A 13249-nucleotide genomic window follows, 5' to 3' on the forward strand; every position below is an offset into this window, starting at 1 on the left:
TGGTTTCCTGGCTTATCAGTCTGATGAGCTGAGGTCACAGTTCTGACAGCTTTTCTACTCACCATTAATTGGCAATGTTAATATGTTACATACATATGATAGGTTACATACCACAAGTGCCCTAAAAAGTTGCACTAAAATAGTCAATTGCAAAAAGGTATGTGTCAGTATGAGGTGTCAAATATAACTGTCATTCCAGGCCTGAGTTCTATCAGGGTGATTGAAACAAAAAATGTCTTTGCAGGTTCACCAGCTACATAATTAAATGATGCAAATGTTTTGTATGAATGAATTTATTATATGAATGAATGACAACTCAAGATGTTTTGTAATTCGAGATAATACCCACAATTGTTACCGTAGTGTCATTTGTATGGGAAAATTACCAATTTAAATTTGCATACAATGATCTTTGGGTTTTTCTCAGCTCTATAATCAACAACAAAAATCTCCAACTATTGACCAATCTGGAGATAATTATCCCTGCCCTCTCAGTTAGTGTCCATGTACAGCAAACTCGTAGACAGGATGGTTTGCAAGAAATGTTTAACATCGCTTACAGCAGTTCTAAGGTGCTTGAGAACACAAAAAAAGGTATTAAAAAAAGGTTTGTATACCTTCTGATAAAAACAATTTAGTTATTCGAAACGCTCCTATTTTTCACTTCATGACATCAGTTAATACTGTAGATGCAGTACATCCAGAACAAACTAAAGGAATTCACTGTGACATGGAGATCTCTACATCATAAAAATTACAGTGACAAAAAAGTGAGGTAAATCGCTTTTTAATTCGGCACATATAAATAGATTTTATTTACAATTGTATTGTTACAAACCATATGTGTTCCATTAGAAGATCTGTCTTATCCAAACTACCAAGTAAATCATTTTTTTGTTTGATCTATGTGTTTTTTTTTTCTTCAATAAACAAACAATCCCTTTGCCAGGGTGTATTGCATGGCATGTGGTAGCTTTTGTGAATGCATGTAGCATCTTAACATACTGCCAGCTCCTCAGCACTGACATTCTCCTCAATAGCATGACCAAGTTAACTACTATGTACAGTGCATTCAGAATACATGTGTTTTGACAACAGGGTGAAAAGTGGAACACTGTGTATTAATTCATCACGTGCATCATCATTACATATCCACAAACCATAGAAAACTTTCTCAAAACACTCATGCATAGGCCTGTATGAGGAAAAAAATGGCCAAAAACAATAGAAATACTAACACAAATTCATAGATGTAATGACAAATCAAATGTCTGTCCTGTATGTATACAACTAATCATTGGGTCGCTCAAGGACAACACATCTGAAATGATGAAAAACATCCAAAGCTTCAAAGTAATAAATAGCAAATAAAAATAACAACTAAACCATTTCCATGGTTCAGACGGGTATCTTTCATTGGAATTTTTCATTCATGTGACATGAAGATTAAATATACTGAACTAATTGCATAAAATGTATGCACATGTATGTCTATACAGATATCTTTTTGGAGTCACGTGTGGGGATGGTATAGAAAAAGACTTCCCATTAAAGTGCTGAATTGCAAATTGCACATCTTTTTTAGGGGGGGGGGGGGGGGCTTGGGGGTAATCTGTGTGCGTCTAATCTGTGTGTTCTGACAAAGCAGGGGATTTTCTCCGTCTCAGTCTTCGGGAAACGGCCTGTTTCAACACCAAACCAAAGTGGACCGGCAAAATTATTTTAAAGAAGGCAACAGTCTCCAGAATTATCTCTCCGAAAGATGGAGACACTCTCTTGGTAGAGTTCATGCAAAAGCCAGTACAAGGGCAGATCACCCCTGGGGATGACTGCACATGCTTAGGGTTTCACATGAAGGACCAAGAGCTGGTTGGATGCTAAACCTGGCCCTTTGATGCACCCCAGAAGAAAGTGAGGCTGAGGAATACTATGCAGAAGATCACAGGCAGAGAGAGAGGGTATCATTTCAGACAGCAAAGCACACAGGGACTTAACGTATATGAGAGAGAGAGTATGTAGATGTGGCTATGAAGTATTGGAAGTCTACTATTAAACTGGCAGTAAAATAAAAAAAAGAGAAATGTATAGTGATGTATGTCGCCATGCAAACACTGTGACACATCACCAGGTCCTGCCTAACCATCCCCTTTGTTGAAATCTGCAAGCTAGCTCAGTTTGTTTTTGATGGGGGGCAAAATCAAGGTCCTAACTGGGGGACCATGCGTTCTGTGCAAGTCTGTGCGGTGCAAAAACATCCCAATAAGCTATGAAGAGTCTTTGCTAGTTTCTAACTAGCTGTTCAAAATATCAGGTATTGTCAACAAAGAATGCACACAAATTAATTTCGCACCATGGAAGTGTTTACATGCAGTCCTATCTGCTATAATTGATTGATTACATATTAAGATAGCAATTCTGTATGTGATAGAATTAAAACTCGCCTAGCTCTAAATAAATGCAAATATGTTTGAATTGTTAAAATGAAGATAGATTAATCTGAGAAACAATATTGTCTGCAAAAAATACAATAAATACTACACATAAAATAATACAGATTATACTGTCTTGGAGAAATAAGAACAATAATGGCTACAATATGGATTTGATATGTACAATGCTGTAAGTCTGATATTAATCAACTGTATATTAACATAACCTATTAGACTAATTTAATTGATTGTACATATTAAGAAAAAGTAAAAGAGGAAAAATATCTACAGACTAAATAAACTGTGATTGAAAGTGCACTGTGTTAACGATTCCAACATGTTTTTGTGTATGTGTTCATGTTTGTGTGTGTGCATGTATGTAAATATGTGTGTCTTTGATCAGGCTCTAATCTATCCGGACTTAGAGGCCTAGTGCAATGTCAAGCGTTTTTTCTGACAGCTTTAGTGTTCTGATGAGACATTCATCCCCTGCAGGGGATGTATCTTCTCTCGGCTCCACTGGAAAGTCCCGGGGGGACGTCAGACATGGGGGCTGAGGTTTCGGGTCAATGTTCAAGTCGTGATGGATCCATGAGACGACAAGGGGGAGTTGGGGGTGGGTCCTCATCTCACCCCTTTCCACTTCCTGTCGCTCTCGCTCTCGCTCTCTCTCTCGCTCTCTCTCTCTCTCTGTCGGTTCGGAGTGGAGGTCTCCTCCCTCTCCTCTCTCTCTGTCTTTCACTCTCGATCTTACACCACCGTGCTCACAGACGGGTCGGACAGGTTGAGCTGCCCAGTGATGTCTGTGGGTGGGTACTGCTGCGAACAAGGAAAATAGAGAAGGGAGGAGAAAAACAAAAGAAGATGCTGTCAGTTCACCAGCTATGCAAGGTAACCACTGGACACATAATTGAACAAACAACTTAAAGGGCCCTTCAAATCCCACCAAAGGTAGCGCCAGTTGGAAAACATCTGCTCAAATGCTGAGTCTTGAAACAAGGACTTTTTTTAGTGCATAGTTGGGCAATCATAATCCAATTAGTCGTGTAGTGATCATGATTATAAAAAGAACATGTTGCCATGCAACCTCGTGTGCAATGTGATGGATATCTGCCTTTTTAATCCTGTGGGATTCTAAAATTTCTGCCCACATTTGATGGCAATACCTGAGGGGGACAGCAGGACCACAGGCAGGAAGGGAAAAGTGAAGTCCATTGTGTAAAGCAAATTCGAGCCTTAAAGGTTTATCGACCAGTCATTATAACTGATAGATTGATGTAATCACAAGTAATCGACAGAGAGTTGCACGTAGCGTAAATGTTACTGACATATTAATTAAGTTCGATCCTAAGCTTTACAAATGGAGTCCTTCTTTCTGTTCCTGAAGCAACCTGCTCTGAAGGGCTACAGTAAATTCTCACTCGAGGATCTCTGCATTGCTGGGCCTCCCTAAAACCCAGATGCATGCAGAGAATCTGTTCACTGGGTGAGTATCTCAGAAAGTGCTTTGAGAAATTCAACTGACGCAGTGAGCCATAAAATTGGATACCAGTTATGGCAGCGACCACATGTTACAATAGTAAGGGTACTTCCTCCACAGTAAAACACATCGTTTGGAAGGTGACTCATTTCTCATCTATTGTAAATGTGGTACAACACCTGTAAGCACTTTATCACAACAGGTTTTTGTGAGGCTGACCAAAAGTGCAGAATGGTATTACCACCTTGCTACTACTGGCACTCTATATTAGTGGTGTGCGTTTCAAATGTTTCCAGCATGTTGTAAATGTTAATCAAAGTCACTGAAGTGATATTATTTCTCAACGGACTTTGATTAGTGAGTCTATGGTGAAACATATGCTGGAAGCGTTTTACCTGTAACTAAAGAAATTATCCACACTTAAATGACCTGTTAAAACAGATCTTACTTCCTTCACAAAAATCCAAAATATAATTTCTAATGAAATTAATTTCAATTCTTAGAGGGATTCTCTTTTAAGAAGCAAGAACTACTTAGAATAGCGGAGATATTTTTTTTCTATTGCATGTATTTTTTTGCAGATTGCATAATTGTTTTTGTTCTGTGTTTGAATCGGTGATGGATTCTCCATCAGGGCAAAGCATCGGCCACAGGACAAGCTTACACACTGCATTCGCTTTTTTTATCTTTTAAAAAAGGGAAACTTATGATGCAACTGCTACACTGAGCATTGTGTTCAGTGCCATTCCGATATTGCTGAGAAACTACTTCTCAGGCGCGTTCGTCAGCAATACTGGCTGGCACCAAAATGCTCGTCTCGCAGCACTGTGGAGTTGCATCATCATCCGAATGCTTTCAATACCGCTGTCAATAAAAGGGCTCATTATCACTGCGGAGGTTCGCAGTTAGCATTCCCAATCATTGCCCACAGCGCCCCCTGCCGAGAGACAGTGGATCAGCAAGAGAAGACACAACACTTCGACTACCACTACCACCATCACACATCGTTTCTACTACTGTTACTAATGACCAACCACAATCAACTACTTCTACGAACAGAGAAAAAAAAAATTGGCATGCTTTCAGAAGAGGAGAGGAGCTGTGTGGCATGTGAGTGGAGGGGGTAGGGACACTGACACTCAACAAATCCATAGATATCCATTTATATAGGAAATAAACAACATTGATATCAAAAGAAAAACGATGGGTCGAAAAAAAAGTATGGCTGCAATAGGGGTTAGTGCGTTTGTTGCTGTTGTTGTTGTTGTTGTTGTCGTTTGTCTTCTGTCTTTTGTCACCTGGTTTGGACGCCTCCTCTCACCGTAGTTTGATTTGGGTTTTGTCTCCCTCTACCTCCCTCCCACCCTGCATCCACAAATCTCCCACACTCATACAACTGACTCCTGCACATGGCTGGAGGCTCACACACCTGTGTCACATCAGGGAAGAAATAACAAAAAGATGTCTACACAGAACTTAACAACCAAAGAGAGGAATCGAAATCATGGAGTCCACACCGACACCTCTGTGTTTTCAGAACCAACGCCAGTGAGAAAAGAAAGAGAATTAATGAAATTAAAATAAAAAATACTGCTGGGTACTCAGCAACAGCTAAGCATGCTTTCCTAATGGCAACTGGTAATTAGGTTAGTTATGTAAAACCAGGCTGGGCCAGCTATGTATGGTTGCAGAAGAAACAAAGGGCTCCAAAAGTGTGGTATTTCTTTGTATAATATTATTATATAATATATTGTTATATATATATTATAATATATTTTTGTGTATAAAACAGAAATGATGCTCCATATCTTAATGTACATGATGACCATATATGCATATGCTACATTTGGAGGCCTTTTATTCTTTGGCAACAAAGAAGAAATTTGACTAAAATAAGTACTGAACAATATGGCCAAAATATAACGTATAAGTTCCATTTGGGTCCCAGCGAACCGATTTGCACCTGACACCGTGGGATCCTGAAATAATCAGTAAGATGTCAAATAAAAGAACAAGAGAAACTAACAATTATGATGTTGGATCCTCAAAATAGATTACTCCTAATTTCATCACATGCAAAATAATAAAATAAAAAATGCTATTTTGAATAGTAGAGCACTGGAAATGCTGGTCTCCTGTTAAAACAAGGAGGTTAGTTTTACCAGGTATGTTGATTTCTATCTTGGATAATGTCAGGGACGGTACGTGGAAGTCAGGCAGAATGCCACAACATCGAAGCATGCATTTCGAGACAACAAATGCACCACAAAACTAAATGCAAGATTCGAGTGACATAAACACTAGTTAATATGTACCAGGATCAAGCAGATTCAAGAGAACAAGAAACACAAAACATATCATGACAAAAATACGAAAACAAACCACAACACAAAGATCACTTCTCAGCACTGGGGCAAACAGCAGCCCAAACATCCATTGGCTGCCCCTTCCTCAAAAAAGAAATAAAGAAAAGAAAAGAAGAGAAGAAAAGAAAGGAAATATCCCTGAAAAACAGAAACTGTAGTTCATGTGTTCATCCCCTGTCCTACTCCACAAACCCTCCAGTATCCCAGAATCCCCCACCTGAATCCTGGTGGACCTGTCGAACCCTGAGTCCTAACCCTCCTGCCTGCCTGTCTAGGATCCTCTTGGGGGCGTGTCCTGACAGATGGTGTCTGAATGGCGAAACGATGGCTGACTGACAGACACGTGGCCATGGCAACAGTCGCCATGTGTGATGCGTGAGGGACAACGCCCCAGTGGAGATGGGACAGGAAGAGAAGACGAGGGATAGAGAGAAAGAGCGAGTGAAAGAAAGAGGAGAAGGATGAAGAGAAAACGGAGACAGAGGGAGATAGGTAGAGTGGTAGAGAAGAAGAGGGGAAGGTTCTGTTTTGTCTTCTCCTTACCGTATCTTTGGAGGCCCTACGTCTCTTGATGCTGGAAGCCAGGGACGTACTGATGGACCTAAAAGAGGCTTTCTCTTTGGGCTCGGGCTCTGCTCTACCACTTTGTCTATCCTAAAATAAATATATGTAGAGGAATTATTCATGTTCTAGGGCTGTGCCACAAGGCTAGTGTCAGTCCACCTACACACTTCTGACACCGCCCCCCCCCCCCCCCCCACTCGCCCAACTCCACCCACCATCAGCCCCATCACACCGCACCATCCGTCCCCATTCCCCATCCACTGCATTAATGCGTAAGAGCGCACATACAATCACTGTTGTCTCTGTCATCTCACAGAGGTGACCTGGCAGATGGGGACCATACCATGACTGAGGCCCATCTCTGGAATGACGCTTTATTGCGGACCATTCCATTGGGATGATTCCATTCAACAGATGAAAGATACTATCTGATTCTATCTGATGTATGGGACACTGGATGTCTCCAATATACTTAGAGATGGGAGGAGAGGGGCTTGTTTATCAGAGAGGTACATTTGTCAATTGATGGATGTGTGTTTGGGCTCTGAACACCCAATCACTACCAGCATCCTCATTATCAAAAGCAAACCTTGCCCTAGATCAACACAAAGACAAAATAAACAAAGATTCACTTCAACCAGTGGGAAGACCTCCTCTTAACTGTCCTAGATATTTATCTGCAACTATGGCACTTTCCACTCAACAGTAAAAAACATGCTCCGGGCGATTTGGTCTATTTCGACCCCTCTCTCCCTTCAAGCGTAACAGTGCCCCACGGCTACTCTCAGACCTCTCCTTATGACGCGCATGAAACAAACCAAGACTGAGTGTGTTTGTGTGAAATAAAGGTCATATTAAGGTATCCTTACATCCTGTGTCTCTACAGAGGAAGAGGGCTGCATTGGGGGGAAAAAAGAAAAATAAATGAATATTCATCTTATTTACTATAAGATCGTTATACTCTAAGATTCAGAAGCGAAAGCTGAAGGAACGGAAAGAAAATAGTAGTAATAAAAAGGAAAGCAGCTTGCCGCAGAAATGACAACATCAAAAGCCAAGCACTTATAATATATAAACCACATTGGAAGATATAAAAAGCATGAATGAAAAACTGCAAGACAAATAATCAGAGTAATATCAAAATGGAGAACTATATAAGCCCCCTTTATTCGTTATACCACTAGTGGGGTATAACAGAAATTCACCTCACACACTTGACACAGAGCACTAGACTGGAATTACATTTACGGTTAGCTTTTTGTAGGGTACAGGTTTGTTTAGCAGTTCATAATCAATACCTTATGTCAGTCAAGGATACAAATTTACAAAATGTGTTATTTATAGCTGATGTGTGGTCTTATTTGCTTTTTAGAACTAAGCTGATTATAACTGACATTATGGGTGACTAAATAACTATATACAGTATATAATAATATACTGTATATATAATATAATATAATAACTAAATAATAATGTATACCTGAAAGGATGTATGTGTACCTAAAAGTTGTAAATTAAACTGTATATGTAACAGCTAACAACTAGCTAACAGTGTGGTGTGAATTTCTGATGAGCACATGCAGCAAAAGGGGGGAATGAATAGAAGTGAAAATGAACATTGTGTGAACTTTGACCCCAGGCCAGCACTGGACCAGCAGGACATCCCCTTACGTCAGGTCACATGATCAGTGATCTCATCCCAATCAATCCACGTCCTGAGTGTTTTTTGGGGTGGCAAAGCACAATCTTGATGGTGGCAAATTATATTACTACAGACCACAGTAGTGGGGCAGACACACCACTCTACTGCACTCATGGGTCTGTGCGTAAATTATAACCCATGAGAGAAAGACATGTATGGTAAGTAAAAAAAGAGAGAAATAAAAGGAATATCTGTAGAAAAAAGAAATGTTCATGAAAAAAAAACTGAGTAAACTGATCTGTACGTACCTCTAACTTAGTCCTGTTACTCTGCTCGTAAACTGACTTTCACATTTGCTTTTTATTGGAAAGATGAATGTCATTGTATCTGAGAGTTCCTAATCCTGTGGGTATTTTCAGATGTCATGTACGCATCTGCTGATTTGATTAATGTGTAACCCTGACCAATGGCGAAGTGCTGCATCAGCACAGTCTCGGCTCTGCCACGCATGCTAGACCAATAGGAAGCTGCACACTGTGACACAAGTACACTGGTTGACATCCATTAGAACTCTGGGCTTTGGTTCCAATCCTCAAAATTAGCTTCCTTATTTTCTTTCCTCTTTCGTCTACCTCTGTCCTTCCTTCATCTTAGCAAAATGATGAGTCATAATGTGGGTGTGATCCATTCAGCTGGTACAGATACAGCTACTATGTAGCTCAAGTTGTTTAAAGGAAGAAGGAACCACAGGAAACTAATTAGTACACTCAGAGAATTTGGACAATCCCCTTATAAGTGTGTATCTTAGTTATGATAGCTTACTTATGCACTTAAGTGTGCATCTTAGTCATGATAGCTTAGTTATGATGTATCCCAGAGCTGGGAGCCCTTAATAGGTGCATCAGAGGAGTTACTGAGGACTTGGAAAAGCCTCTCGTATCACCAGTTAATGACAGTGTAAAAGGAAAGTTCAAAATGTCCAAACATTTCACACCTTTTCTTTTCTGTGCAAGTCACATAAGGCGTGCTGGTAAGGTGTGCTGAAGCCCTTTGGACTCTTTCAGTTCAGAAATATCATTACTTCATTGTTTAATTTCTCGTTTCTCCACTTCCACCCCTTCAGGTGGTACACTTCTGAATAACTGCAGCTCAGGACAAGACGCTAGTTATACGCGAGGGCGCTAGTGAGACAGGGGACAACAACGGCCGAGAAACACACATGCACGTTGAGACCTCTCCACAGTAAAGCAAAGCAGACATGGCCTGGGTGGTGCTTAAATGTGTAGAGGTTAGAGTCGGGTTATTCAGAAGTGTACCCAGTTCTGGAATTACCATTAGCGCTCAATTCAAGGTGCACATGTGCAAACGAGCCCACTTTTGCACAAGTGTACCGACAAATATATACACATACAAAGACACTGACGCAAGCAGTCAAAGAGATGCTGTAGACTGACTGGGGAATTCCCAGAGACACATAGAGACCATGCAAACTGCTGATCTGCTCGCTACATTGCATCCCAGCTATAGACGCATCTGCAATTTGTATCCACACTGTGTCTTCCCGTAATGGCATACGAAATAGGGATTTGTTAAACTACCTCAGAAGCATGCAATGTCACACAGGTCAGCAGTTTGTGTGCGTTCGTCCTCTCAGGTTATGAGGCCACATGCATTTGTCAGTTGGTGTGTCACTATGGTGTGTCTGTCTACACATAGATAATATACACAAAGAGAGACAGAGAGAGACAGAGAGTATGTGCTGGACTGGAGGCAGCAGACAGACAGACAGACGCCTTCCAGTGGAGACCTCTCTCGCTCGGCCCAGAGACAGCCGAGAGACTGTGATCGCCTTACCTGCCGTGGGCCCCATTGCCTGCTCAACAATGGCAGTGGGGGAGCCCCTTTTGTCAAACGTGCACAAAAGATCCAGCGTGAGGCTGCTTGACTCCTGCCCCCCCCCCCCCCCCCCCTCCCCACCCCACCCCCAACTGGTATCACAGTCTCAAAGTAAACGCAACTTGGCTTGCTTCCTCTTAGACCTCCACCCCCCTACCTCCTGCCTCCACCATCCCTGCATCCTCCATCCCCTTCTCTCTCCTGCTGCTTCAGAGAAAAGGAGTGAGAGAGGCCAAAAATAGCACCGGGATGGAGAGGAGGGGAGAGACCTCCAATTCCTCCCCCTGCTGGAGCGATTGGAGACGGGGGGCAGATAAAGCAAGGGTCGCCGGGCACATACATCAGCGGTGGCTATAACGTCTTTCTTCTCTTTTCTTTTTACATGCTTAATGAGCCAGAAGCCATGTCTGTTTTTAATGGATTTTCTGTGAAATATAGATAGGCTTTCGTAATGTTGCCAGTGTGTTTGAAATACCTCCTTTGTCTGGTTTTCTATTTTTAACTCGTCTCTGATGGCAGGCTGTCAGGCTACCTGAGGCGCAAGTGGGATGTGAGCTAAAGCTGTAACTACATGGGGCCGAGGTTTATTCACTTCGCTCCAAAGAATCTGACTGATCAAGGCAAACTGCAGTCTCTGGATTACAACTGATAGAAGCCTACACTTAATATTGCTGTCACTTCCTCTCTGTCATATATGTCAATGTCTGTGATCATGTTTGTTTGACATGTATCTCAAGGTTTTTCAGAATGATGTGTGAAGAAATAATTTGGCTAATTAGTTCTGTAAACTGACATTAAACTTGATTTAAATTTCAGGTCACCCACTTCATAACAATTAGGGTGACACCAACTGTACTCCATGTTATATGTATATGGTGCTAACTATGTTTCATTCAATGATTGTCTGTTTCGCCTCATAGTTCAAAATGAGAATAACAAAAACAAAATGAATAGCAATGAATTTGAAGAAGCAATTTTGGTTATGATGGTTTCATGAGCTATTTACTTTTAGAATAGCTTCATTAATTTCATATTGAACCCTTTGCTCTCTAGGTGATATGGCAACGGGATAGCTTAGCTTAGCTTGCTTTTTTGTTTTACATACTAAAGATGGCGTTGCAGCTCCCCCCAAAACTTGACTTCCAGAAGGTTCCTTGTCCTGTTGGGACAGACAAGAGACAGAGCTCCAGTTCTCAATTACTGCAGGATTTGGACTGGACTGGACTGGTACCTAAATAATTCCGAGGCTGCCTCAGGCTTTTGCAACTGCCACTGTTTTGGTCTGTCAGAACAGAGCAGCCATGCCCACCCTACTGTTTCCAGAACTGGTCATGCCCCAGTGGGGATTCAGAAAGCAGGGATACTCCCTGGGCGACTCTCTCCACACTGGGCTGGCCAGCGGTGGTTGAACCAAACAGCAGAACTTTGAGGATACCCGGACCTCAGGAAGGGACAGGAAGAAAAAGGAAGCGGAGAGGCCCTGCTAGAGCGGTCGCAGTCTAGAGAGCCAACTCCAAGGGGGTGAGAGGGAGAGCGCCCTACCTGCAGGTTCTTCCTCCACACATTGACGGCCGTGAAGGCCAGCTGCATCTGCTTCCTGCGGGCGTCTTTGTGGCGCTTGTAAGCGATCTCTATGAAGATGAGGAAGATCCCCGCCGCAATGCCACCAGCCACCAACATGAATACGCCTGGATGAGAGAGAAGGAGGTGACACCGTCAAAACAAGGACAAACGACACATATACACCCCGACGTGGCATGGCACACAAACACACACATACCGAGAAAAACAACTGGTAGTTTGCGCCACCCGGGCACTGGAGCGTCTTTATCGATTGCCACATTCACAATCCAAAACGGTTGTTAAGCCATGCAAGTTTGGCATATTTTCGCACTGACATGAAAATACGACTCGAAGTAGATCACGAGAAAGTTACAACATCCACGGCGACAAAAAAAAATCAACCACAGCAAAAGGGAAAAGGGGAAAAAGGAATTGGACAAAAAAAGGCTACAGTACCTTACCACTGCAGTTTTTGTCCAATCTCTTTTAGATTACTTTGTCTCGCGAGAGGAGGACCATACCTGCCATATTCTCAAAGGTGAGTGTGGCTGGTGCATTGCTCCGAGAGTCACACTCCTGGTATCTCACCCAGGTTTTATCTAGGTCTTCCATGAAGCCATTTTCATGGGAACTGTAGGGGGTGGGGGGATGAGGGGAGAAGAGTCAGAAGTTACTTTCAAGGTCCAGAAGGCATTGTGGAGTAGCCATGAGATGCTCTTTCACTCCGACCAAAGTCACTAAACACACACGACATCCACCAGATGATACACTTAGGGACACACACACACAAATGCTCAAAAAACATTCAGAGGCAGACAGAGTGGGATGGGAGAGGAGAGGGAGGAAGGGGGGGGGTGCAAAGAGAGAGAAAGAGAGAGAGAGAGAGATGATGAGTGAGAGAGAGAGAGATGAGGAAGAGGGGTGAGGGAAAAGGAAGAAAAGAAAACAACAGAGAAACAAAAAAATGGAATTCAACAGTGGGTATTTGCGGAGTGTACTTTTTTGCAGCTTCGGCTGGGACAGACCTGAGGATTGCCAGGGACACATTCTGTTTCCAAGGGCTGTCCTTGCGCATGCCTATGCCAAAGCCCGAACGGAAAAACAGCTCTCCCGTGGTCACCAGGTCGCACTTCTGCGAGGCTTCAAACTCCAGCACCGCAGAGTCCCAGATGAAAGCATGCAGCTTGCTGTGGGGCAGGGGGAGGGGGTGGGGGGTTTGGAGGGAATGGGAGGAGGAGGAGGAGGGGGAGTTACGATGCAACAGTACAGTGAGTAACAAGGAAATAGAAGAAGAAGACACACTTACGGC

The 13249-nt window shown here is 42.4% G+C and overlaps 1 protein-coding gene across 12 annotated transcripts in view; it reads right to left on the reverse strand.

Annotated features, from left to right (window-relative positions):
* Positions 1–771: 771 nt before the first annotated feature.
* grin1a (glutamate receptor, ionotropic, N-methyl D-aspartate 1a) overlaps positions 772–13249 on the reverse strand; it is a 31981-nt gene continuing 19503 nt past the window's right edge. For 4 of the 12 annotated variants that reach the window (XM_031577443.2, XM_031577446.2, XM_031577441.2 and 1 more), the window contains 7 exons: positions 12966–13127; positions 12462–12571; positions 11920–12065; positions 11483–11536; positions 7709–7735; positions 6819–6929; positions 772–3248 (listed from right to left, as the gene is read on the reverse strand). In XM_031577443.2, coding sequence (XP_031433303.1) covers positions 3180–3248; positions 6819–6929; positions 7709–7735; positions 11483–11536; positions 11920–12065; positions 12462–12571; positions 12966–13127 — 679 coding nt within the window. In that variant the 3' untranslated portion in view covers positions 772–3179. The remainder of the gene's footprint in view (positions 3249–6818; positions 6930–7708; positions 7736–11482; positions 11537–11919; positions 12066–12461; positions 12572–12965; positions 13128–13249) is intronic. The other 8 variants (XM_031577453.2, XM_031577452.2, XM_031577450.2 and 5 more) reach the window with 6 other exon arrangements.

This window comes from Clupea harengus, chromosome 12, assembly GCF_900700415.2.
Source record: "Clupea harengus chromosome 12, Ch_v2.0.2, whole genome shotgun sequence".
Lineage (NCBI taxonomy): Eukaryota > Metazoa > Chordata > Actinopteri > Clupeiformes > Clupeidae > Clupea > Clupea harengus.